Genomic DNA, 27,498 nt, shown 5'->3' on the forward strand with positions numbered 1-27,498 from the left:
TTATATTCAGATCATTTTAGACTCATTAATTTGTTTCAATTATTTCTTTATAGTGTACTATGACATTTCATCGGCAAAGAATCTATTATTATTAGCAAATTCTACAGAAGAGCAGCAAAAGTGGGTTAGTCGGTTAGTGAAAAAGATACCTAAGAAGCCTCCAGCTCCAGACCCTTTTGCACGGTCATCTCCTAGGACATCAATGAAAATACAACAAAACCAGTCTATCAGACGGCCAAGTCGACAGCTTGCCGCAAACAAACCAAGGTAATGAACAAAAATGTGGTAAAAATTAAAGTGTTTTCAAAAACGTTTTTGTTATTTATATTCATATTACAGACTTTCCTAATGACAGTTCCTTTGCTTGGAATTTTCATGATCTGTGGAATACCAAATGTTCGAAACTATTTGAATATGCATGCCTCATTCTTTGATTTAGATGGGTATAATACAAATGTATTTACTAAATGACAAACACATATATTCAATTCAGTCAAAAATATATAAAGGGCTCATTTTTGTCATGTTTATGTATGTAGTCATAATACTTTAGGATTTTATAAGCATACTGACTTAATTTATTGATTTAGTAGGTAAGATGCATACGCAAACCTTTAAGTGTCAGGTACACACATTGTTTTTAGCATTACAAACATTTTTAAGATATTTTTCATTTTTAAAAGTTTTTTTGAAGTATTGTTGATTTTACAATGTTATGTTAATTTCTGCTGTACAACAGAATGACTCAGTTATACATATACATATATCCATTCTTTTTGAGATCCTTTTCCCATGTAGAGTTCCCTGTGCTATACCTCTTTTATGTTAAATTACTTGGGGAGCCGGACTAAAATCTTCTTGTCTTAATTCAGATCCATAAGTTTAAAGTCGTAAGTTGTCTCAGATTCAAAGGGCAATATAGATCAACTTTAAAAATGCAAACATTAACTAATGAATAGAGGGGCGTTTTTTGTAATTGAGGTGGAGCTGGGAATGTGGAGTAAGTTTTAGAGGTTATCATTGCACAGAAGCATTTTGACAGGGCCGTTTTCATATAGCTACAGTACAAGGCAAAATGGACTCAAAATTACTGTTTCTTAGCTCACTAGCTAATGCAGTATTTGTAAAATACATACTGCTGTTCATTGAAGTGAACGTGAACATTCGGCCAGCCGAGAGAGTAAAGTATATGTTTAGGTCACATATCTAACTTCAGGTCCTTTCACGACCTTGAAACTATGAATAGGGATGTGCATTGGCTGTGTTATCAGAAATCTCTTCATTCTAGCCATAGCATCTTACGTGAAACTTTTCTTGAAACCAATATCTCAAGGAAATAATTTGGAATGACAAAGGTAGAATTGTTGTTTCAGCAGTGAAAATATTGAATTTTTGTGTGAGGTATGATAAAACTAAATACTATAGAACTAGTGATTGTTTGATAGTAATTGACCTGAAGAAACTCAAAAGAATTTAGAGACACTTAAGGTCATTTCATGGGCCTTGTGCAAAACATCTAAAAGTTAAATTTCTGCTGTTAATATTGTTGAATCATTAATGCATAAATGCTAAGCTATTTTAATACCTTACAACATATGATGCTTGATAGCTTCCCAAGTGCTTTCATGGATACCCTGTCCTCCCTTTTAACTTCCTCTGTGTTCTCTCACTTGAATCTTTAAAATACTCCTATGGTAGTACTATCTTTAAGACTCTAGAAAGGCAAATAATTTTTTTAGATTCAGGACTATAAGAACTTGAGATTTTAAAATATATTTTATTCGTCTCCACTTTTTGACACATTAATGATTTCACTACATATGATAACACACAGTTTATGAAGCAGTTTTCAGACCAAGTGAGGCTTGTTTTCAGTTACTGACTTACAAATAATTTTTTTGCCCCCTAATTCAGCATTATGGCCTGTTTGAAAGCACATTTATTTTTTATTTTTGTTACTTTTTTTTTTAGTTCTGGCCCTGCCCTTCGAATCATTCTTCATTGATTTTTTTTTAATACAGTTTGCATAGCAACAGTAAGTAATAAGGGTTTCTTTCTCTCACAACTGCATGTAGATAAAACTAATATCAAGACTGACTGTAAGATGTATAGGGAAATTTTTTTTAACTTTAAAATTAATGTGCTCTTTAAAATTTTAAATGTCAAGATGGGCACGTTTAAGCATAGTTTTGTCCTGTGCCTCTGCAACATTATTTCCATTGCTGTTAACAGTCTGTGCTCCCACTGCTTCATTAACTCATAAAATTGTATCTGTGTCTGAACTTAAGTGAATAACCCTGCAGCTTGCATTCCATTTGAGGTGTCACATTGTTAAGAGCAGCAACACGGAAGAGAGTTACTGAGGGAGTAGTGGGTCGTTTGAAGGTGTGACACATGTAGCAAGGATAGGGACTAAGGATATTTTAGTCTTCTGAAGAAGTGATTGGAAAGGATGGGAGATCATAAATAACGTACAGATTTCCAGGACCTTTCCTAGGAAGAACCAAGCAGAGAGGCACATTTTTAAGTCAGCACCAAAAAACTATGAAGCAGTCAGATGTGCAAAATTGGAAGAACTGGCTTACCTTAGAGAAGTGAATGTCCTGTCTCCACAGGTTTGCCCCGACTTAGATGACTGCTGGGCAGAACTGTGAGGGCGCAGTGCTCCTCCATCTGTCACGTGTGCCATCTGATGTCAGGTAGCATGGCTCCCCCAGAGGAGAGTCAAGCATTGGACTGGATGGCCTGTCACATCCTGCAGGTTTATTACGTATTCCTATAGGCAATGGGTAGAGCTTTAAAGGATCATCCAAGAAAACCCAGGAACAGAATTTCTGGTGTTTATCACCAGTTATTTAATATCTAGCTCTTCATTTGTGTTTATTTAATATCAGTCTTAGCATTAGTCAGTTTAGGTTTAGTTGAAGTAATTCACATGGCGTCTTTCTTAAGTGTTTGGCTTTATAGACATCATCAAGTATGTATATTTCTATACAAGCTAAAATGTAGTATTCGTAAATATTTGCCATATCTTTTTTTTAATCTTTTCTTTGTTAATAACTGCATCATTACATTTTTTTTTTCCTTTGCCTTCTGTCATGTTCCTGGTTCTGATTCTCTTCTTACCTCTCTTCTACCTCTTCCCTTTTTCTGTAGTGAAGTGTTTCAAAAGTAATAAGTATTAGCTATTATTATTATGTATATTATTATATAAAATGACATTCTGGGGGCATATCATAATATGCCAGGCACTCTTCTGACAGCTTTAACTGCACTAACTTATTTATCCTTTTAGCCACCCTGTGATGTAGCTATTCATCGCTCTGTTTAACAGATAGGAAACTAAGACGGAAACATTGTGTGCACGAGGTCATGTAGCTAACAAGTAGCAGAGCCATGAGTTCAGATCCAGATAGTCTAGTCCCAGATCCTGCATTCTCAACTATAATACTCTGCTGTCTCTCAGAGTTATAAAACATGATGTGTGGAATGCCGTTCTGGAAGAATGTTTTCTTGGTAATTTTGAATTAAAACGCTATGCAGAAAAACTAAGAAATTTGTGAATAAAATGCTGACTTTCGATGACAATTTGGAGAGGTCCTAATTTGTTCCAAGGCAAGACACAAAATACTGGTCCCTGCTAAGAGCATATCTCTGTAATTATCTTTCTTTTAAAGATCTTTTTTATAAAAATAATGCAATATTTAAGCCACACAAAGTATAAAGCAAAAATGCAACAAATATTTGTTTATTCAGTTTTAAGAAATAAAGCATTGCCAGCACAGTTAAAACTTAGGGTGAGGAGTTCCCGCTGTGGTGCAACAGGATGGTCAGTGCCTCTTAGCACTAGGATGCAGGTTCCAGTCCCTGGTCCAGGAACTCCTTATGCCATGGGGCGGCTAAAAAACAAAAATGAAAAACTTAAGTGTGAGTGGAGCTGTTATTTTATCATCTCATCTTTATTCTTTTCCAGAAGTTCTAAGTATTAGAAAGGTTATAGACTAACTGGGAAAAAATGGTAAAGTTATATACAACTTAAAGTGTCAAAAATAAATCCATAAATGAACTTAAAGAAAATAGGTGAATATGTATCTGATCTTGGATTGAAGAACTTTTTTTTTTTGTCTTTTTTGCCATTTCTTGGGCCACTGCCGCGGCATATGGAGGTTCCCAGGCTAGGGGTCTAATAGGAGCTGTAGCCACCAGCCTACGCCAGAGCCACAGCAACGCGGGATCCGAGCCGCGTCTGCCACCTACACCACAGCTCACGGCAACGCCAGATCCTTAACCCACTGAGCAAGGCCAGGGATCGAACCCGCAACCTCATGGTTCCTAGTCGGATTCGTTAACCACTGCGCCACGACGGGAACTCCTGAAGAACTTCTTAAGAATAAAAGAAAAAAAGTAAAAGATTGACTAACCAAAAAGTAAAGCCTTGTAAATTTTAAAATTTTAAATTTTAAAAATACTGTGCTTACTTTGGCAGCACATGAACTAAAATTGAAACGGTACAGAGAAGATTAGATTAGCAAGGCCCTTGCACAAGGAGGACATGCAAATTCATGAAGTGTTCCATATTTTTCAGAATTCACTTGGTGGCTCAGCAGTAACAAACCCGACTAGTATTCATGTGGACGTGGGTATGATAACTTGGCGTTGCTGTGAGCTGTGGTGTAGGTTGCAGACACAGCTCCAGTACCGAGTTGCTGTGGCTGTGGTGTAGGCCCACAGCTATAGCTCTGATTCAACCCCTAGCCTGGGAACTTCCATGTGCCATAGGTGCAGCCCTAGAAAGACAGATAAATAAATAAATAAGCCACATATTTTACAATATATATGAGAAAGATGGGTTAGTGTCTTTGTGCCTACAGTTCTTATATAAATCATTAAGAAAAAGAAGATTGGAGTTCCCGTCCTGGCTCAGCGGAATAGAATCTGACTAGCATACATGAAGACACAGGTTCGATCCTTGGCCTCGAGCAGTGGGTTAAGGACCTGGCGTTGCCGTGAGCTGTGATGTAGACCAGCAGCTACAGCTCCGCTTTGACCCCCTAGCCTGGGAACCGCCATATGCCATTAAAAAGACAAAGAGAAAAAAAAAAAGAAGTCTGACTCTTCCCAATATAAAATTAAGTGAGGAACATACAGCCATTACCATAAAGATGAGAAAGTGATCAACCTGATTATTAAGCAAAAGAAATTAAAATTAAATTAAAACTATATTGTAAAGCCATTTTTATCTGCCAAACTGGTAAAGATTAAGAAACTTAATATTGATAAGGTATAAAGAAATGGGCCCACTCATGTGCTTCTAGTAAAACTCAACGTTAAATGCATTCCTTCTTTTTTTTTTTTTTTTGGTCTTTTTAGAGCCACACCCACAGCATATGCAGCTTCCCAGGCCAGGGGTTGAATTGGCGCTGTGGCCGCTAGCCTACACCACAGCAACGCCAGATCCCAGCCCCATCTGCGACCTACACCACAGCTCATGGCAATGCCGGCTCCTTAACCCCCCGAGCAAGGCCAGAGATTGAGCCTGCAACCTCATGGATCTTAGTTGGATTCATTTCCGCTGAGCCATGATGGGAACTCCTGAATGCACCCCTTCTGAAGCAGTCTTTGGCAGTTAGTTTCACAGGCCTGAAGTATATACTTATTGATCAATTAATGGAGAAAACAGAAGATCAAACAGATAATTACAGTACTGTTTCACATGTTGCTTGTTATGGAGCCATGAACAAATGCTATGGGAGAACAAAACTAGTATGGAGAATTCTGCCATTGAAGCATCAAGAAAGATCTCAAAAAAATTGAAAAAGAGGAGGAGCAGTAATTTTCCAGGCAAAGAAATAAGGGGAAAGACAATTTTAGGCAAAATGTTAAGTGCAGAGGCACTAGTTATGTGTTTGCAGTGTATTGGGTTAGGGTAGGCAGAGGTAATGACAGGAAGTGGTAGGAGACGACTCTGGAGAGACAAGCTCTGAGCCAGGTTGAAAAGGGCCACGTTCACTATGCTATAGGGGTTTTGATTTTGTTCTCCTAATAGAAGTCTTTCAGTAAGAGATTGGTGTGTTTTGACTTAATGAGATCCTGAACTAAAGTACTGACAGTGAAAATGGAGAGAAGTCAAGTTTAAGTTGAAATGACAAGAATTAGTTAGCTGGCTCAAAGGGGGATGAGGGGAAGGTTGTAAAGGAAGTCTCACCACACATCACACCTATAGCCAACTGATAAGACTTAAAATGTGAAGGTTGTGACATGGACACACACTTCACACATATTTCAAAGGTTTCAGAAGGATATGAAATGCAAATTTTTTATAAAGTGTGCTAAAACTGGGGCTTCAGTGCCCTGGAAGCCCTGCTGATCTCAGTCTCCCACGTAGTAGAGTTGAAACCATAGCTAAAAGTTACTTTATATGTAAGCCTTAAAAAAATGAGTATGAGAGTTCTGTTGTGGCACAGCGAAAACGAAGCTGACTGGGAACCATGAGGATGTGGGTTTGATCCCTGGCCTTACTCAGTGGGTTAAAGATCCAGCATTGCTGTGAGCTGTGGTGTAGGTCACAGACGCAGCTTGGATCCCCCATTGCTGTGGCTGTGGTGTAGGCCAGCAGCTGTAGCTCTGATTAGACCCTTAGCCTGGGCACCTCCATATGCCTCAGGTGTGGCCCTCAAAAGACAAAAAAAGAAAAAAAAAAAAGTATGTACTAGGCTGTGATATGTGTTGAGTGAATAATAGTCATAGTTATAAGTTTGTGTGCTTGGTCAAATACTCTGCATTTAGCACATTTTGAAATGCAGTAATTTGAGTTAGTTTGTTTACTTTTCTTTTTTTTTTTTTTTTTTTTTTTGGTCTTCCTGCCTTTTCTAGGGCCACTCCCATGGCATATGGAGGTTCCCAGACTTGAGGCCTAATCGGAGCCGCAGCCCTGGCCTACTCCAGAGCCAGAGCAACGTGGGATCCTTAACCCACTGAGCAAGGCCAGGGATCGAACCTGTAACCTCATGGTTCCTAGTCAGATTCATTAACCACTGCGCCACGATGGGAACTCCCAGTTTGTTTACTTTTAAATTAGGGTAATCATCGGTCAGTCTACTCTGTCAGTGATTACTGAAGTCAGCCAGCCTTATGAGAATTCATCTTAAAAATGCACCACACCCCAACCCCCAGTTTAATTATGTCAGAATCTCTTGAGATGGAGCCTGGAAATATGCATTATGCATTGCCTTGGGTAAATCATATACACTCAAGTTTAAGAATCACTGACATAGTGACCATAGATGAGATTATGGAGATCAGGTGAGTTATTTGGCACAAATATCTTGATGAATGTCACAGTTACAATAAACAACAATGTTAACCCCATTTTTAAAGATAAAAATGATTATCGAAATATTAGGAGATGGGCTTGGAAAGAAAAGACTACATACACCTCTACTCTAAGTCACTTCATTCGGCCAGGATAGGTTGCTAATGCTGCTTATCTCCCTATGGTTTTTTTCCTTGTCTGTAATTCTCACGGAAGGATTACCTTTTAGTGACCTATTGAATATGTAAGATCCTGCTGGGATTGAGAAAGCTATGTTGTTACTATTACTCGCCTCTCATATTCAGGCTTATGGTACAATTCTGGGAAGATGTGAGCTGACAGTCTGGGCCCTTTTGTGAAGGGCAAATTGACACAGGTTGAGCTCTCATAGTTCTTAAATCAAACTGGGCATCACGTTGAGCTCTCATAGTTCTTAAATCAAACTGGGCATCACGTGGTTATGTCTTCATAGGGGTCCAGGGGGAAGGAGATTGTGTCTCACCAGCATATTATCTCTGTCCTAAGTTCTCTGGTAGTCTGGAAAGCGTCCTACCTGAACAACAAGATTAGGTGTGTTTGCAGATAAAGAAAAAGATTTCCTTGTGTGCTTCCATCCGAATTTTAATCATGTTGTTACTGATGAAGGGAAGGTTAAGATGCTTACTGCACAAAGTGTGATTTCTCCATCATTGCATTTTGAAGTCCCGTTGCTAAAGAGTGTTGGAGTATAAATTTGCAAACCTCCTATTGCAGATTGCTTGATTTGGCATTTAAAGACTGGGATTGGTCGTTTGATGATATTGATGGTGGTGATGATGATGGCGATGTTTTTGATTTCTGAAGAAGTAAATGGGGTAAATCACAAAAAGAAAAATGAGTTGTTTTAGTATTTCCAAGTAGTGCATGTGGTTTGCACTTTGGGTGTCACTATTTTTGACCGGCTTGAAATTTTATGAAGTTGTTTTTGATAGTATATATTTGAAAAGTAGTTTTCAGAAAAGTTTCTAACTGAAATTTCCACATGAAGTGTAAAAGTGAAATGCTATGTTCAGATTCTTTATTGGCTATATATTTTCATTACAGTTGAAATAATTTTTTAACTTAGGAATGAAACATGTAGAAATCACAAAAGGAGCTAATTCTGGTACTTTCTGTTCATTCCAAAGAAGTCATATTCAGAGAAGTAAAATTTACAGTGTTTTCAAGTTCCTACAACTGTATTAGTTTGTGAACATAGCATGGGATGCCTTTCTCCCTCCATCCCTCTCTCCTTCCCTCTCCTTTCCTTCTTTCTAACTTGCAAGGATTGAAACCATAAAAACTTTGTAAGTCTCATAAGTGCTGTGAAGTAGCTCTTTCTGATCTGGCTTTTTTGTGATGTGAAATGTTTATTTTTTGAAAATGTAGTCTTGCTGAAGAATGCTAATGGTATGCTGTGAAAGCTCTCGTGCTTTTTAGAAGATGTAGCTTGGTTAAGCAGTGGCTAAAGGAGATTTGAATGAAACTTGAACCCCATGAGTTATAAATAAACCTTTTACATGGAAGGAATGTCGAAGAAGTAATGTCTATCTTAACCTAAGTACCATGCTGTAAAATATGTACTTAGATCACTTAATATTGGGGTCTGTTTATAACCAGGATTTATGGACGATTTTTATATATATTTACTATAACAGTATGTTTGTTTCCATTTCATAGATTTTTTAAAATGTGGCATAGGGTCAAAGAGTCAAGGAGAACCTGGCCCCTAGGTCCGTTCTTCCTTCAGCTACATGAGGAAGCTAGCAGTTAAACCCCAGCGCAAACTTACATTCGTATGAGTTATCCAGGGACGTACTGTCTAACCTGAGTAGCCAGCTAACCATATTAAAACTTGTGTGTCATATTTGTGGCCAATATGAGAAAGAGTATAATTGCATGTACCTAAAAATAAGAAAAAGTAACACAGTAAATGTGTTTTATGCATGATTTAGGTGTTAAAAGTATATAGTAGTCGGAAGACTATACAGTTCGTTGTAATTAAATGTCTTTTCAAAGAACGGATAAAGTCTTCTAAATTATTTCACTGTATCAGCTACCTCTGTTTTCCTTTTCTTTACAGCTAACTGCCTTCTGTGAATGCAGTCATTAGTCAAGGTGATCATATTCTTCCAGCTGAAACAAGACTGAAATATGATGGCCCAAATTTATTAAAAAGCTATATTTTCTTGAGAGACTGATAAACACATACATATATATGTTTCCTTTATTCCTGCAATATAAATTATAAATCTTGGATAGATTTTCTGGGCTCTTTTGGAGCAACAAGTTGAGCCAGCAGTGATTGGTTAATCAGATAAGAACATCATGTGCAACTCTTCCAAGTTCGTTCCATCCAGCTCTCTTGGCAGTCACTCATACACTACATTGCATAAAAGGATTGAGAAGAGTTAAAGTTTAAAGAAGTCATCTTTTCAGCTTCAACAGAGAGATTTCACCAGCACATTTGCCAGAAGAATCTGGGAGTGGGTTCCACTACAGTGATACAGACTGCATCTTTAAGAAGTGACCATTGTGTGTGTGTGTGTGTGTGTATCCGCATGCATTCATGCACACACACACATATATATAGTACTGTAATACTGCAAGAGGGTTTTTTTTAACTTCCCACTTTATTTTTTTATAAACATTAATCCAATATCATTACTTACTGCAGTTGCAACTATGCACTTGTATAAAGCCATAATGTTGGAGCTCATATCACTCATTTGCGTGTACCTGATGGAAGCTGCATGTTTATGTTTAAGCAATTACTGTAACACACAGTTTAAAGTTAATTCTGTCAGTTTCCTAAAGCTTCATAATAGGCAACGTTACCCATTTTGAATGCCTTAATTTAATTTTTTGTTCAAAATTCCAACTCTTTTCTGTATTTAAAAAAAAAACAAACAAAAAACAAAAAAAGAACAAGTGTTTACCAGCTGTTAGGATGCAGATTTGCTTTGCAGGAGAAAAATAGTGCACTATTTTTACACATAATAGTTATCAATGTCAGCCTATTTTGATTGTATAACAGATTTTTTTTAAGTATCGGTGATAAAAACAATAATGGATAGTGTTGGAACTAATATATCTGTTATGTATAATCTATTACTCATCCGACCCTTTTACAGACCTCAGTATTAGTTTGTGACTATGAAGCGGTTTCTTTGGTTTTAATTTGCTGGCTACCCTAGATGTGTTTTTATTTCTGGTAAAGACATTTGTGACTATTTTTTACATTTTCACACTCAAGATTCAAAAATTATCTCAAGTACAAAGAAAACTTAAGACATACTGTACATATATTTTAAATATTTAAATGTGATCCCTTAAACAGACAGCTGTATGGCAATATTGCAGTATTGGGTTAAGAAAACTGATGACTGGGAAAAAGTGGCCTCAAAGGCACTTAACTTGATTTTTATTTTTTTAAATGCTGTTAAAGTTACAATTTATGGAGGACTATTCCTGCTATATTTCTCGTTATCCCAGAAAAGTGTATGTTTTATACTACTACAGTATGCATCAGTGAGAACCAAGTAAAAAGAAATTACGTAGTCTTTTATCAGTCTCTCTTTATATATATATACAGATAGACAGAATTTGACATGATACTGAAATATGTCATCTAACATTTCAATGAAGGAGGTAGACATTTTTCATTGATTCCTCCTGGGGTCAGTGTAGAGGTGTTTAAAGTGTTAGATCCTTAATTATAGATATTATTGTGAAAATTGAAGCGTGGCCTTCGGCTCCTGATGTACTGAAACTGAATCTCGTTATTACATTATCCAGTCTGCACTCTTTCATGCTGTCTGTGCTAAAACTAGATATGCATGCTATTCCCTTGCAGCTATGTTCTGGTTTAGGGGCACAGCTTTTTTTTTTTTTTTTTTTTTTTTTTTAAGTAAGATTAAAAAATAAAAAATATATAAAATTTATATAGAATAAATATTTCCATTCATTAGACTTGTTAAAAGGAGACTGAATTAATATTTTATATAAAGATTTTGTTACACTATGGGAGGTTCTATCATATTATTCTGAATTGGAGAGTATATATATATATATTTTTAATAAACTTTATTAAGGTGAAATAATTTGAAGTTTACACATGATAATTGAAATATTTGAGTAAAAATGGCAAAAGTTTAAATTTTGAATGCTGTATATATTAGAATATATGGAGAATCAAGGTGTGATGCAACTATACACAAAAAATTAATGTGAAGTTTCAAGCGGGGGGGTAAAGCTATCCTAAGGGGCGGAAAAAAAATCTCTCCATGAAGACGCTTCACTTTATATGGTTCGACATAAGAATTTATAAAGTTGTTTGTCCGACTAATGGAACTGTGCTTATTAATAAAAAATCCTGACCTCGGGTAACAGGCCGCCTTGTACCCTGTTGCTGGCTTCATGTACATACATAAGTGCATGCACCCATCCAAATGCTCTCTTCCCAGCATCCACTAAATAGGACCTTGACTTGGTGTAACAACCTGATTTTGTGCCAGCTTCTCTTAAGGCTCCAAGGCTTGCAAGATAAATCGAAGACCGAGAGTTGCTTATTTCCTCACACCTGATTTCTCCTAGAGCCATAAATACCTCCTTTTGAGAACGAAGAAGTAGTGAAGACGGGGATTTTCTAAGTCTGATTTTTTTTACTTTTGTGGGAATAGTGAGACAGAGTAGAAGGAAAACTGGTGCCAGGATGACTTTGAGAATTACTGCATAGTGCATTTTTGAAAAGAATGTTTAAAAACTGCTATCTAGAAGCAAGATTTAAAAAAAAAAAAAAGCTTATCTGAAAGTTTAAAATGCTCTGGAACTAAAGCATAAGTATACCAATAAATCTAAAATAAAGGTTAGTGCTTTTAAAACTAATCTATGCTAAAGTGACACTGTTCTGGCTCTGAAGGATCTCCTTTGTACCAGTTTATCTGTAGATCCTCAAGAAGAAATTCTTTAGGTTGCCAAACCACAATTTAAGAAGTAATGCTGCTGCTGTTAATCTATTCTTAAAGGATTCGGGTGGTTAAAACAGAGAAACGTAGACACTATGTTACCTTCTGAAACACACTTTAAATATCATGTTTAAAAGGCCTGATGAGAGCAAGTCCCTTCTGAGTTTCTTGGTCTGTGTCGACACTGCTCCTGACTCGCCTCTCCTGTCCTGGAAGGAGACTTCAGTGTCCCTGTATCGTGAAGAGACCGTAGTTGGTTTGTGAAGCACTTTGAAGATAAGCACTGTGTGACAGTGCTGAATATTATGCTTGGGGGGGCCTCTCCTTGATTCCCTTCCCCATAATAAAGAGTTGTGTTTGGAACTGTAATAAGTTATGAACTGCATGGTTTAGATAATCATAAATATTTGATCAGCTGTCCCCTTGAACAAAAATCGTACACCCCTGATTTTTTTTAAATTTTGTTGCATCTTTGTAGTAATGTAATTGTATCTTATGCCTGCTTTTTATATTAAAAAAATAAAAGAAATTAAGACATAAGCATCTTCATACTTTTCCTGTGAAACAGTCCTGGAATGCTGCAACCTCTAAAATTTACCCCCCAAATTTGCCTTTCCTAAAATATTGGTATAAGCAAAGAAATCTTAACTAGTCTGCCCTTTCATTTCATCCACGGAGAAATACAATATCGAATTTCAGCCAGGAGTCTCTGATTTAATCTTGGTAGTTTAAGGAGCATGCAAACCTGAGAAGCTCACTTGAGATAAGGAAAAGAAGCAGGGGGCCCATTTTGTTAGGAATAGTGTCCTGAGGTGGTTTTCTAGAGGGCATTTCTTGGGTAATCAGTGGGTGTTTTTTAGGATCCTTGCTGGCTGGCTGACCCTGGACAATTACTCAGGCCGAACTTCAGTGTTTTCATCCGTCACATGGAGAGTGTTTATTTACAGGACTGCTGTGGGATTAAGTATGACAATAAGTATGGGCATGATACACTGGAGGAGCTGGAGTACTTCTTGCCTTCCCTCCCAAAGAGGAAGACTGGAGCATTCTTCACCTAAGATGGTGTACTCTTAAAAGAGTTGCTTTAAGCATATACTTGATAAAATATGTCTTAATAAAATACTTAGTGGAGTTCCCATCGTGGCGCAGTGGTTAACGAATCCGACTAGGAACCATGAGGTTGCGGGTTCGGTCCCTGCCCTTGCTCAGTGGGTTAAGGATCTGGCGTTGCCGTGAGCTGTGGTGTAGGTTGCAGACTCGGCTCGGATCCCACGTTGCTATGGCTCTGGCGTAGGCCAGTGGCTACAGCTCCGATTCAACCCCTAGCCTGGGAACCTCCATATGCCGCGGGAGCAGCCCAAGAAATAGCAACAACAACAACAACAAAAATTTAAAAAAAAAAAAAAAATACTTAGTGAACTAAAAAATCACATAGTTTATCCTAATAATCAGATTATAACTGCATGTGATAAAAGAGTCACCTGGATTTTTTTAAAGTGATAACTATGATTTTTAAAACTACAAAAAGAATGATTATTTCTTTTTTTTTTTTTTTTTTTTTTTGCCTTTTCTAGAGCTGCTCCCGCGGCATACGGAGGTTCCCAGGCTAGGGGTCTAATCGGAGCTGTAGCCGCTGGCCTACACCACAGCCACAGCAACTCGGGATCCAAGCTGCATCTGCGACCTACACCACAGCTCACGGCAATGCTGGATCCTTACCCACTGAGCGAGGCCAGGGATCGAACACAACCTCACCGTTCCTAGTCGGATTCGTTAACCACTGAGCCACGACGGGAACTCTGAAAATGAATGATTATTTTTAGATGCCAGGTTTCTCTTCCCTCTGGTCCCAAGCAGCAGTTCTAAAAGGATTAGCTATGTATTTTTAAACCATATTTTTAAAACTGCACTTTATATAACTTTAAAAACTGATCACATTAAAACAACTGAGTTTTAAGACTAAGCAGAGTTCAAAATATGATAGTTTATTGTACACAAGAAACTAAAATATTTTCTAATAAACCACTTACTGCATATAATAAAATAATGCCATTCAATTATTAGGGGAACCAGAGTTTTCAGTGTTAGGGTTTATAAGCTTTTTTACAGGAAAAATGTAAGAAATCTTACAATAATTTTATCATGTTTAGACTGTGATACTATAATGAGAATAAAATCCATACGAACTTGTCAGAACTCAGCAATACCCTTTACTGCATATATTTTCAATAGGCAAAGCCTGGTGGAGGCCAGCTGTATTTTGTGCCAAATTCTAATAACAGTAACTGTGTAGGTGTGGTCCTTTTAAAAACGGCAGCATAAACCTGGTGCTGGCGTCAGTATAGTGGGGTCACCTCATCACAAGCAGAGACTGCAGGCACCTTTTGTTAGGCATCATTTAAAGGCACAGTGTGAAGTTGAAGACGTGCTTTGGTACATGAACTCAAGCCAGTTACATTTTTGCTGGTCTTGACGTCCTTGCTATAGCTTAAGGAGCTATCATGCAGTAACATCCAACAAGGCCGTCCTGTTACATCTATAGGGCAGTTAAACATTAGTCCCGGGAAGCAAACCCTGGTCACTTATCACAGTCCCACACTGAGCAAACTCCTATTCATGCTCATTTGGGTTGTGGAGGGGGTTTATTTCCTACAAGATTCCGAATGCTGCAAAGTAGATGTATGTAGTTTTTTGGAGAGAACTGTGACTTGAGTGATAAGGGTCAAAGCTGTCGCCTCGAAATGGGGCTCCTGCAAGACCAGCTACCACCAGCCTTCTCAAAACTGCAGATACTCTGAGCCTACTTTAACCTACTGAGGTGGTGGGGGGGGGGGGGTTAAAAATTGGCATGTTTAGACAAGGGTGTAAGTGGGCTCTTTCAAGTCTAAAATACCTTTGGCACGGCTGGCTGAATTTATAAAAGACCTGGTTTAGCAATGAGCTTTTTGCCTTTGGTTCAGTTACTCAAAATCCACTCTGTAGGACTATTCCGTGTCCATCACTCAGCCTTGACAGCAGTCTTCCGGTAGCGAAGGATTGTAGCTGTTACCCATATATTTAAAGCCAGCGTGACCACAAAACGCGTAAGAACTGAAATCAGTCAGAAAGAAAAAGCAGGTATTAAAAAATACTCTTCACATAAAATCACCACCTTCTTTAAGCAGAAGCTTAAGTAAAGCGTCACACCCAGCCCCCTATGGATCATGAACTTTTTGAACAACTGTGGTTCCAAATACTTCTGGAAAAGGGATCTTCCTGTCATGACTACCTTTGGCCACTTGGCCTGACTTCATGAATAATAATTTATCATCTTAATTGCTTCCTTTGGAGGAATCTGACTCTGGCTGGCAGATACGGTAACTTTTTTAAACCCCTTTAACTCATGTTTTACGTCTTAAGGGTGGCGGGTGGTGTCTTAGAACGTTCCACGTCCCACGAAGGTGGAACAAACAATGCACTCGGTCAAGATGATTCGGAAAAACTGGCCCAAGCATCAAAGCATATTTTATATTGTGGAAACCATGAAAGTGTGGCTTTTTGTTAGGAAAAAAAAAAAGTAACCTTAGTGGCTCGATCAGTAAACCGTTTTCAAAAGGTTCTTCTCAGATCACTTTCAGGAAGACCCTTAGATACAAAACAAATCAAAACTAGAATACGCGCAACCTTTTAAACGTCATTGTTAGTATGTAGGTGCATCTGGCTGTTTAATTACGATTTGACTCTTATTTCCAAGCCGAGAATTCTTTCAAGTCCCGCGGGGAAGACTCCGGCCTCCCTTCTCCCTTCCCTGCTTGACCTAAGTTTATACTTGGGTCAGAACACGTTCAATCCTTCTCTCAGAGCTGATGCAAAGGATTTGAGCCAAAGATAAAACCTCCAGGAGAGGATTAGCAAACGCATCTTGCCGTCCTGCAGCAACATTTCTCAAATGATAACAAGCTTATGCGAAAGGTCTACACATCGGGGACGTATTTCTAGTCTTCATAGAACAGGTGACACCATCCGACTTAATCATTTCCCAGGAATGTATGTGCTTGACTTGGAAGTTGAAAACTCAGTTTAAGGACCTAGGAAATGCTTTCTAGATTAACCCACGTATGTTTTGTTTTCTCCTCCGTGATAGCGTCTCTTTAAAAATGAACAGAACAAGCACATGGGGGCAAATGATTAGGTCACCCCCCTTCCTGCTGCTTGTGGGCAGTTCTCGGAGGCTCGGGACCGCTTGGCCTCTGCCACCTCCTTCCCTCTCATTGGACTCGGCCCCCTTGCATCAGCCCTACTGATGGTCTCTCATGCATCCTCTTTGCTCGTCACCTCCATACATGCTGCTCCCGTCCCTGTAACAGTCTCTTCCTCCCCTAGACCCCACTCTTCCCAGCTCCCTCCAAGCATGACAGGCTGCCCTGGTAGGTGCTCATCTTGCGCTGCTCTTTCCAAATACACCTCACAGTATTTCTCAGTCGTTAATGGTGTGATGGTTTCGTTATTCATTTCCACTGCTGCAATGGAAGCTCCACGAAGACAGGAATCTATTAGCTTGTGCACAGTGCATCCCAGGTACTGTAAGCAGATGCTTTATACTATGCATCGTGACTGACGAAGGCCAGGCATGTATGGGTGCTGGCTCTGTTAAACCCTAAGACAACTGACAAATGAACAAGGCAAAGAGGAAGTTCAAGAAGGACATGGCAGAAAAAGATTTTGCTTACTTGTAAGATCATTGGTGGTCATTAGCGTCGTTATTATTCTTACTGTAAAAGAAAATTTTCAGCAGTAAATGTCAAATGACATTTCGCTATTTAGCGATCTTTCCATTTGTTTATTTTTTATTTTTTATTTTTATTTTTTGCTTTTTTAGGGCCGCACCTGCAGCATAGGGAGGTTCCCAGGCTAGGGGTCCAGTCGGAGCTACAGCTGCCGGCCTACACCGCAGCCACAGCCACGCGGGGTCCCAGCCTCGTCTGCGACCTACAGCACGGCTCACGGCAACGCTGGATCCTCAACCCACTGAGCGAGGCCAGGGATGGAACCTGCAGCCTTATGGTTCCTAGTCCGATTCATTTCCAATGCGGCCTGACACAAACTTCCTGTCGTTCCATTTTAAATACAGGAATTTAAAATGTAGAGAGCTAACTTTCAAGAGCTAACAGTTCTTGAGAGACTTGGGCAGAAGAGAACCCTGGGTGAAGAAAGCGGTCCTTTAAGATAGAGAAGAAACATGACATATAATTCAGTTATCTAAAACTAGTAAATTGAATAAATGTGGTAGCTCTGAATTTTGAAATATTCCTACTTAAACAGAGCATATGCTCATTGTAGCTAATTCCTACAAGAGACCAAATGAGCAACAGAGACTCTAAAGTTGAGACCAAACACCAAGGCTCCAGAAAAACTCCCCTGCTGCAAATTATATTGAGTTCCGAAAGCCAGTGTATGACTCTCATCTTTTTAGTCGGTGACATCATAAACATTCATATGTTTCAAACAAGTTAGTGAACTCATTGTAATCAACCACTGGATGCTTTTCAAACAAGAGAGGACTGTTAATATTAGGCCAGATTTTTGGAGAAAAGCATGCTTTCACTTTTATTTTCTTAAGCAACTGGAATACAGATCTTGCAGAAAATGGAGAGCGGTGTGCATTAAGTCAACTTTATAAATATGGATGTGCTAGGCGGTTCTATCTGAATAGCTACTTGCAAAGGATCGAAGCACTTGGACACCAAGCTAATGCACTCCACCGACAAAGGACACAGTTAAGTTTCTTGCTCTAACCTGCGCAGCTGTACGAAGCGAGGCTCCACGTCAGGGCACTCACGGCTCCCGAGTCCCTGGTCTTCCATAGGTACTGGAGCTGCGCAAACTTACTGGCTGCGCTGATGAATGTACAGAAGTTCTGTTTGCAGATAAAGCAAGAGAAAGTTAGGAGTCCCTTAGTTTCCAAAGCAAAAGAGCACCAGATACTGAAAGTACTTCTGAAGCCAAATGTTCATGTCAAGGAATAACCCACTTGTGCAAGGACAGAACTCAAGCTTAGTGATAAAGAATGGATGCGACAGTGTAGGATTTGCACATAACCCGCCCAGTCCACTGCTCAGTGAGTAACTAAGGCGCTGCAGCTAATGTGAAACTAAGAGTAAGAATCCGCATGGCCACCAAGGCTTCTCCATCCCCAGCTGCTAATAACAACTAGAGAGATGCACAAATTACTAGGGTGTCTTCAGAGCCTGGGGGACACCACGCTGCTTTGAACTCACAGACTCGGAAACTCAAGTTAGCAAGCCGAGGCGCATCAGCTTGGAATTTCTGGCTGTTCTAATGAGCCCCCCTGGGGAGGCTCAGGCCCTCTGCTCCCTGACAAAGGTGAGTATACAGCACCCTCCACCGGGGAGGGGCCCAGCCTGCCAGGCCCAGGCTCTACATCAGCTGAAACACCCTCGTCGGCTGCCAGGTTGAGCAGACACCAAAGGGAGACCAGGTGGAGGGTAGGAAACCAGTTTGCTGGTGGCTCAAACATCCAGATTTGGCCCAGGGAGGCTGAAACAGAGGGCGTGCGAGGTGTTCAGATCCTGGGCGTATTTGGAAGGTAAAGCTGATGGGACGCACAGGAGCCTGGAAGCTCTGTGCTGCCAGGTGATGTCAGAGAGGCTCATGAGTCCTGCTCGGGAGCTCTGGGGATTGGGCGCACGCAGTGAGCTGGGGCCTGGACCTCTCCTTAAAGAAGCAGGGACGCCGTTGTGGAGAACAGTACGGAGGTTCCTCAAAAAACTAAAAATAGAGTTGCCATGTGATCTAGCAATCCCACCCCTGGGCATCTATCCAGACAAAACTGTAACTTGGAAAAATACATGCACCCCTATGTTCAGAGCAGGGCTGTTCACAACAGCCAAGCCGTGGAAACAACCAAAACGTCCATCGACAGAGGAGTGGATCAAGAAGACGTGGTACAGACATACAATGGGACATTACTCAGCCACAGAAAAGAATGAAATAATGCCATTTGCAGCAACATGGATGGACCTACCTAGAGATTCTCCTACTAAGTTAAGAAAGTCAGAAAGAGAAAGACAAATACCATGCGATGTCACTTATATGTGGAATCTAAAATACGACACAAGTCAACATACCTATGAAACAAAAACGGACTCACAGACAGAGAACAGCCTTGTCAAGGGGAGGGGGCGGGGGAGGGGAAGACGGGAAGCTGGGATTAGCAGATGCAAACTATTGTTTATAAAGTAGACAACAAGGACCTCCCGGATAGCACAGGGAACTCTTCAATATCCTATGAAACGCCGTAATGGAAGCGCATATGAAAAAGAATATATGTAACTGAAAAAATAAATAATATTTTGAGGAAACAAAAAAGAAGCAGGGGGATGAGGAGGAGCCGGCAGAGGCACTGGGCAGCAGCAGGTGGAAGAGACACCAGAGCCAAGGTGCCCTGGAAGCCACATGAACAAAGTGATTCCAGGAGGAGTCCTGGTCTGTAGCAGCAGATGCTCCAAGGACGCGGAATGAGAACGCCGCTGGCTTTAGCGCGAGTGAAAGTGGCTGTTGCCCTTGGCCATCTCTGTCTCCCCAGAAGGAAAGCTCCACGAAGGGGAGCGCCACGTGGCTGGCATTCGCTCAGTCCTAGCTGAGTGACTAAATCCGTGACAGCAACGCCATCTGACAAGTGCCACGATAAAAGCGAACGTGGGAAACGTGGGCGGAGAAGAGGCGGGACCTGGGCAGGAAGAATTACAGAGACGGTGATGGCAGGGCCCCGGAGTCAGACCCCAAGATACGCCCCGCGGGGAGCAGATGGCTCCGAGGATGGGGTCCAAGGGGGAGGACCCGTGAGGAAAGAGGCTCGTGTGCAACTGGGGTGACCTGCACAGACAGAGGGGGGAGGCTGCCTCTGAGAGCCCATCCCACGGCAGGTTACTAGGTTTTCCCGTAACAAGTGTCGGATGGAGAATGGGGTGAAAGTCAGGCGTCTGTGTGCGGCAGGCAGTGCCCACCAATTCCTTCTGCTCCCTCCTTTCCCAGTGGGTGGAATTTACATCAGTCACCTTGGAGAGAAGATCTGCTTCCTGACCCACTACCAGAATCCTATGCTCGCAGAGAGGAATCTTTGGCCCTTAACCAAGGAAGGAAAAAAAAAAAGCATAGAGCTTACCCCTTGCCCAGGAAGAAAAAAAAAAGTTTTTAGGTAGGGGGGCGGGGGCAGAGTTAAAATAATGAGCATGTGGCCAGCACACAATTACCCGATAATAATCTGAAACTCTTCAGTTTATGCCCAGTTCTTCATTCTACTCGTCACTACCGCTTCAATCCCACTCTCTAGGGTCTCCAAAAAGGAAGTAAAATCTGCCATGCACCTGCTGCAGAGCGCAGAGAACTCTACCCAATATTCTGCCATCATCTAGGCAGGAAAAGCCTCTGAAAGAGAAAGGAGGCGTGTCCAGGTCTAAGGGAACCGCTTTGTTGTACAGCAGAAAGGATACAACCTTGTGAATCAATTCGACTCCAACAATACTTGAAACAAATCTGCCATATATTTAAGTGAGACTCATGTCTTTGAATATTGCCAATAGCCCTGTGCTTTCATCCCATTAACCTTTGGTGCAGTTGAAAAACAAGCAGGTTGAAGAACACCTCATCTTTCAAGTTCTTTGCAGCGCAGGTGGCGGGCAGAGGAGAGAGAAGGGATTGCTGTGTGCAGGCTCTTCCAAGGGCGCCTTACTCACCATGGCCAGATCCATGATCCACTTCCGCAGGCTGAGGACGAACCAAGCAGACACAAAGCTTGTCCCGGGCTAAGGGAGACCACAGTGGCTCAGCGGCAGCTCCCCCACCCTCCCAACCCCGAGCACGTGGAAATAAACCAAGACCCCCGAGGTTGCACGCAGAAACCAAGTGTGGAATTGGGAACGGCTCTGCTTGAACGTGTCCCATTTGGAAAAGACCAAAACGGTTCCAGCGAACACCTGCGAGGAGCGCAAAAGCACTGAAGCAGATTATGGGAGAAAATGACAAAGAACCCCTGTGTTCACAGACTGGGAACGTTCCCAATGATTCTAAGTGCCCATGTTTTTCTTTTTCTGGCCACACCCATGGTACATGGAAGTTCCCTGGCCAGGGACTGAATCCAAGCTACAGCTGCCACCTACGCTGCAGCTGCAACAATGCTGGATTCCTTTTTATTTTTATTTTTAATGCCGGCTTCTTTAACCCACTGTATTGGGCTGGGGATCCAACCTACACCTCTGAAGTAACCTGAGCCGCGGCAGATAGATTCTCTTTTTTTTTTTTTTTTTTTGGTAGTTTAGGGCAGCACTTGGGGCAAATGGAGGTTCCCAGGCCAGGGGTCCAATTGGAGCCACAGCTGCCAGCCTACTCCACAGCCACAGCAACGCTGGATCGGAGCCACGTCTGCAACCTACACCACAGCTCACGGCAATGCCAGATCCTTAACCGACTGAGCAAGGCCAGGGATCCAACCCGCATCCTCACAGATCCTAATCAGCTTTGTTCACCGCTGAGCCACAAAGGGAACTTAACCCACCGTGCCACAGCGGGAACTCCCTAACTGCTCATGTAATTCTTGACCCTGCAGGCCTCTCCAACTTAATATCAACATTAGGCACTGAGCTTCAAATGATAAGGCAGACGTGTTCCGCAAAAGGGGTGTCACGTGAAACGGTTTACTGCTCTCCCCCTTTCCCACTGACTCCAGTGTACAAATGACACCGCTGGGGTGAGCAGTGCTGCGCAATGGGAGGAAGGCCATCTGCTTGTCATCAAGCCCAGTGGTGCTGCAGGAAGAGAGCCCAGCTAGAGAAGCAGAAGCCAGCACAGGGAGGCCGTGGGCAGGCCAGGGAGGGGACTTGCCAATGGCCTTGGGCAAGTCATTTTCTGTCTCTCGGCCTCAGTTTGCTTATCTGCAAAATGGACTTAACATTCCTTGCCCTATCCACCTCCTCATCCCTGTGTGGCTCATCATAGGGACCCAACAGGTTGCTGGGATAATAACATTATTATTATTATTGGCTTTTTTTAGGGCCGTACCTTGCGGCACATGGAGGGTCCCAGGCTAGGGGTCCAATCAGAGCTACAGCTGCTGGCCTACACCACAGTCACTGCAACGGGGGATCCAATCCTCTGTGACCTACACCGAAGCTCACGCCACAGCCACGGCAACGCCGAATCCCAGCCGCATCTGCGACCTACCCCACAGCTCATGGCAATGCCGGATCCTTAACCCACTGAGCGAGGCCAGGGCTCGAACCCACAACCTCATGGTTCCTAGTCGGATTCGTTTCAGCTGTGCCGCAACGGGAACTCCAATAACATTAGATGAAGAGATTGAAATAGACAGTGCCCTGTGCTCAAAGTCGGAAGAGCTACCTACTGGTGGACACCAGAAAGGCAGCCTGAATCTAGGTGGACCGAATCTTGGTTCTCACTCTCTAATTCAAACGCTAAACGAATGTTGCCCAACTTTGTACCCCTGCACCTGCTTCCGTTCATTCCAAATACACACTTTATCAAACTTGACCAGTAGGCACAGCAGCTGAGATTCCAGAGAGGACGTGTGTATAGGGTGGCCAGATGGAACAAATAAAAAATGTCGCTGGGCAATGTCCCCCTTAGCAGGGGTGCTTGTGTGGCTCTGCACGGAGGTCCTGGGGGGTCGGGGTACCGGAGGACACCCTGGTCTCAGAGGGGAGGCCCTGGAGCAGGGACTGATCTAGGGCATCTCTGGGCTGTTATATTTGCTCCCACAGACTCCTGCATTGGGGATATTTTTGAGTTTAAGCAAAAGGAGCCTGCATAATGACACATCCTACTGGCAAATAACGCCTCCAGTCTCATCTCCAGCTCTCGCCACTGAAAGGATACAGGGCGATGTAGAACGCAGCCCGCTCCACATGCCCGCTGAAGTGGAAGATGCACAGCAGGAGGACGAGATCTGAAAAGGAAAGGCTCCGAGTGAGAGCGAGGAGGGGCCCCGGGGGGCTGAGGCCGGGCACAGGGGCTCGGTTACCTTGTGTCAAGAGGATGGGGTACTCCAGGTAAGTCAGCAGCGGGTACTCGTAGTAACTCTGGTACCGGAGAAAGACCAGGAACCTGGGGAGAGGGAGGACACACGTGAGCTCGGACCGAACCTGACACAGAGCAGGGAGGCTGGGCCGCCACCCAGGAGCACGGGTTCCTCCGCAAAGTCCTAGAGGTGGTGGTGGGAGCCCGCCAGGGCCAAGGAGGGGGATGAAGACCCAGAAGGATGATGGAGTTCCCGTCGTGGCACAGTGGTTAATGAATCCGACTAGGAGCCATGAGGTTGCAGGTTCGATCCCTGGCCTTGCTCAGTGGGTGAAGGATCCGGCATTGCCATGAGCTATGGAGTGGGCCACAGATGTGCCTCAGATTCAGCATTGCTGTGGCTGTGGTGTAGACTGGCAGCTACAGCTCTGATTAGATCCCTAGCCTGGGAACCTCCACATGCTGCAAGTGCGGCCCTAAAAAGACCAAAAACAAAAAAAACAAGGAGGAAATATTAATTTAATCAATGCCACGATTTTTGGAGCATCCAGCGCTGGCTGGGCATTGGTGTCTACCAAGTCGCTTAGGACGGCCACTTACAGGTGAATTTTACAGAGGGCAAGCCACTGACCAGGATGAGAAGTTGACAGGGCTTCTGAAACCAGTCCTGTCTGTCTCTAGAGCTGGGCTCTTCCCGGGTCCAGGGCAGTTCCCTCAGAGAGTTGCACCCAGGAAGCTGCAGAGACCAAGAAATACATCTGAGGGGCTGAGAGCCATGGGCGGGGGGGCTGGGAGGTGGTGGGGTGTCCTGTGCAGGGTGTATATGGGCCTGGGAATGTCAGGGCCCAGCAGCGAACTGGGGAGACCATGTTTAGAACAAGAAGACATACCCAGATGATTCGAGTGGCCTCCCAGAGGACTGCCCAGACTGGCAGAGGTGGGGGAGACAAACCCAACTAGTATCCCAAGGTTTAATCCCTGGCCCCACTCAGTGGATTAAGGATCTGGAGCCTCGGGGAGCTGCATCGTAGGTCGCAGATGCATCTTGGAACCCAAATTGCTGTGGCTGTGGTGTAGGCGGGCAGCTGCAGTTCTGATTCGACCCCTAGCCTGGGAACTTCCATATGCCGCAGGTGTGGCCCTAAAAATTAAAAGAAAATTCTAGCTCTGGAGAGGCTGTAGCTTGGAGGGAGTGGGGTAAAGACCCCAGAACCCGCTCTTCTCGGAAGTAAAGGCCCGAGCTTCCTGCCTCCCAGCTCCCAGCCTCACTGGGCAGCGCCCTCAGAATCCGAATGTCCCCGTGTCCCCTCAGAGCGTATCTCATCCCACCACCCAGCCTCTAAGGACCCCTCAGACCCCACACTCTGCCAGGGTGAGTCAGCGCTTCCACAGACCAGCTGGACTTAATGGCTCACATTTCCTACGCCAGGAAGGCGTTGTTAGCAAAGCCGCCCTGGCCGGCCTGGTAAGGACCATGCCCTTATCAAGGAGGTCACCCTCGGTGACCCCAGCCAGTGTGTCCCCTCCCCCTGCCTGGCTTGCCCCTGTCGAGTGTGGAGCAAAGGCTCTGGGGCTGGAGGGCTGGGCTCACAAGCCCCCCATATTTACCTAACTTCTGGGGCCTCAGTTTCCTGACCTGTGAAATGGGGATGAAAGTGTACCCACGTCGCGCCTGTGTCTGCACACACGTCTTACCTAAGATCATGTCTTCAGCCTCTTTCTTTGGCCTCACTGCTTCCAGTCCAGCCTCCAGCCTTCTGCCCACACGCCCTCTGCCAGGAGGGCCCCTCTCCCCACTGGCTACCTCTTCCCTCAATGAGGATGCCCAGGGGGTCCCCTCCATGGGTGCGGGTCAGGCCTCCCCTGCTTTAGGACGAGCGACCTCTCCTCCAGGTAACTGTCTGTTCTCCCCAGGGAACCGGAGAGGCTCTGACAGCAGGCTGCTCTTTGCAAAGGGCCAGGCTCAAACCCCGGAGGGCTCACGCACCCCACCACCAGCCCCTCAGAGAGGGCTGTGCCAGGCAGGACCCCATGGCTCTTCTGCCCCAAGGTCTTTTTCTCCAACCCTCCCCTGGCTTCCATCTGGCCCAGGAAACTGGAGTCCACCAGCCCAGCTGCCCCTCTGATTAGCATTTGCGCAGAGGACGGGAGTTCAGAGCCTCTGGATGATACCTGGGCCAGGGCTGGGGAGGAGGTGGGAGGACCTGGCCTCACTGGGCAAGGGGCTCCACTACTCATATCTTCCAACCAAGGTTAACGACTCTTCTCTTTCAGGTCTGTATTTATTTATTTATTTATCTAGGCTGTACCTGCAGCATAAGGAAGTTCCCAGGCTAGGGATGGAATGGAAACTGCAGCTGCGGAGCCCACGCCACAGCCACCATGAAGCCAGATCAGAGCTGCACCTGTGACCTTACCCTGCAGCTACTGGCAACGCTGGTTCCTTAACCCACTGAGGGAGGCCAGGGATGGAACCCGCATCCTCATGGATATTCGTCGGGTTCCTAACAAGCTGAGCCACAACGGGAACTCCCCACACCGGATTTCTGCTGGATGAACTTGCTCCTGAAGCACTCTCCGCTGTCACCTTTCAGGGGCCAGTTCATGTCCAAGTGCAGTTCAAGTGCTCCTTACCTTCAAAACAGCTCTCCGTTCTCTGACCGCCCCGCGCCCCGGTCAAGTGTTAAAGGCCAGAGGTCCTTAGAATTCAAAGTCCAGCCCCTCATTTTACAAGGGAGGAAACCGAGGCTCGAGAAAGGGGGCGCTTGCGGGGGGCGGGCTTAGGGAGGATGCAGATGAGAGAGCCTTGAGGTGCAAATGATGGTTTGGTCGCTAAAGGGCAGAGTGATGATTTCGCGGAGCGTGGGTTTCCTCATCTGTAAAATGGGCGTGCTTCGTCTTCGTTACCGCGAGAGGCTTGGGGAAGCACCGAATTCGAGGGGAAGTGTGCGGCCCGGGCAAACGCCACTCCCCACCGCCGGCCGCTTTCGGCCCCGTTTTCCCCGCCCCTTCTTTACTAAAGCCGCGGTTCTCCCGGGCTGCCGACGGCTCCAGGCCGCCCCTGGCCTTACCCCGCCAGCTCCAGAAGGAGGCTCGGAAGGCTGATGCCCCTCGCGCTCTGCGCCCTCAGCACCGACGAGATCTGCGGCAGCTTGAGCGCAGCGCTCACGCCCAGCGCGCTGTAGTTGCAGAACCACAGCAGCGGCGCCTCCATCGCGCCGGCGGGGCTGGGCACTCGGGCGCTCGGCGGATCCCGCTGCCTCGCGAAGGGGAGCCGCTCAGCACTCGGCCGCCGGGCTCGCCGGGTCCTTCCGCGTTCCCCGCACCCCCTTCTCCTGCTCCGCCCCGGGCCGCCCTGTCGGGGATCGCTCCTCCGCCCCCATCGCTTCTTCGCCCCGCCCCGCCCCGCCCCGCCCCCGCCCCCAGGCCGCCCCGCCCCGCCCCGGGCCCGCCCCCAGGCCGCCCCGCCCCCGCCTTGCCCCGCCCCACCCCGGGCTCGCTCCGCCCCTCCCGGCTCGCCCCTCCCGCTCCGTCTGGGGCCCCCCCCGGCCCGCGTCTGTCCTGCGGGGGTCCACTGCTCTTCCCTCCCCCTCGTCTGTCCCCCCTCCCCTATTCCCCCACCCCGCCCCGATCCCTCTCCAGATCCGCCCAGGGGCCCCCTGCCCGGGAGGCAGGTCAGCCTCGCCCTGTGCGTGCCACGCCCGCTGCTGATTCACTTTGCGGTGTTCCACCGACCAGCGCTGTTCTGAGCCTCCGGCGACGCCCCAGACGGCCCCGCTTTCCCACGGGTTGGGTGGGCAGAGACTGGGCCCCGGGGGGTGGCCAGCGGGCACCCAGTCGCGGGGGCACGGACCACTGCGTAAGCATTTTTCGCTCTGAAAAGAGTCTTCCTTTGTTCTTCGCGCTCGGCTTTTCAGAGATTAAAAACTTCATAACGACCCAACTTAAGCTGGTGTGTGTCCTCGTTTTTACGCGACGGGAAACAGTCTTTTCTGGTCCTGCCCTTTCCTCCAGCTGGGAGTGGCGCCGCTTCCTCCCAAACCCCGGGAAGCTTCTTTCCTGCGGGTTTGCGCCTAAGCTCTGAAGACAGCCCCCCCACCTTCCCGCCTATCCAGCCTTGCATTTCAGCACTTAAGAGTGATTTTTTTTTCTTTTATTTCTTTTTAGGGC

General features: G+C 44.5%; 2 protein-coding genes across 14 annotated transcripts in view; one reads left to right on the top strand and one right to left on the bottom strand.

Moving 5' to 3' along the window:
- ROCK2 (Rho associated coiled-coil containing protein kinase 2) overlaps positions 1-12,837 on the top strand; it is a 140,306-nt gene extending 127,469 nt beyond the window's left edge. For 2 of the 10 annotated variants that reach the window (XM_021087833.1, XM_021087836.1), the window contains 3 exons: positions 54-267; positions 1,972-2,035; positions 9,414-12,162. In XM_021087833.1, the coding sequence (XP_020943492.1) occupies positions 54-267; positions 1,972-2,005 (248 nt within the window). In that variant the 3' untranslated portion in view covers positions 2,006-2,035; positions 9,414-12,162. Of the gene's footprint in view, positions 1-53; positions 268-1,971; positions 2,036-8,065; positions 8,167-9,413 lie in introns of all 10 variants that reach the window. The other 8 variants (XR_002342861.1, XR_002342860.1, XM_021087831.1 and 5 more) reach the window with 8 other exon arrangements.
- On the bottom strand, positions 14,262-26,704 carry PQLC3 (PQ loop repeat containing 3). 4 transcript variants are annotated; one of them, XR_002342862.1, is made up of 8 exons: positions 26,400-26,467; positions 23,960-24,064; positions 23,333-23,415; positions 23,188-23,257; positions 21,033-21,090; positions 18,073-18,193; positions 17,007-17,048; positions 14,262-15,387 (listed from the first exon to the last, which is right to left on the bottom strand). XR_002342862.1 is itself a non-coding variant. In XM_003125380.6 (7 exons), exons 1-7 carry the CDS (start codon positions 26,540-26,542, stop codon positions 15,296-15,298), a joined length of 609 nt encoding a protein of 202 aa, XP_003125428.1. In that variant the 5' UTR covers positions 26,543-26,704; the 3' UTR covers positions 14,262-15,295. The 4 variants fall into 4 exon arrangements, 1 of the variants encoding a protein (XP_003125428.1); XR_002342863.1 differs by lacking the exon at positions 26,400-26,467 and adding an exon at positions 25,963-26,362; XR_298268.3 differs by lacking the exon at positions 23,960-24,064 and adding an exon at positions 15,859-15,921 and having other exon boundaries at positions 15,262-15,387; positions 26,400-26,694.

The sequence above is a fragment of the Sus scrofa genome, chromosome 3 (assembly GCF_000003025.6).
Source record: "Sus scrofa isolate TJ Tabasco breed Duroc chromosome 3, Sscrofa11.1, whole genome shotgun sequence".
In the NCBI taxonomy this organism is placed as follows: domain Eukaryota; kingdom Metazoa; phylum Chordata; class Mammalia; order Artiodactyla; family Suidae; genus Sus; species Sus scrofa.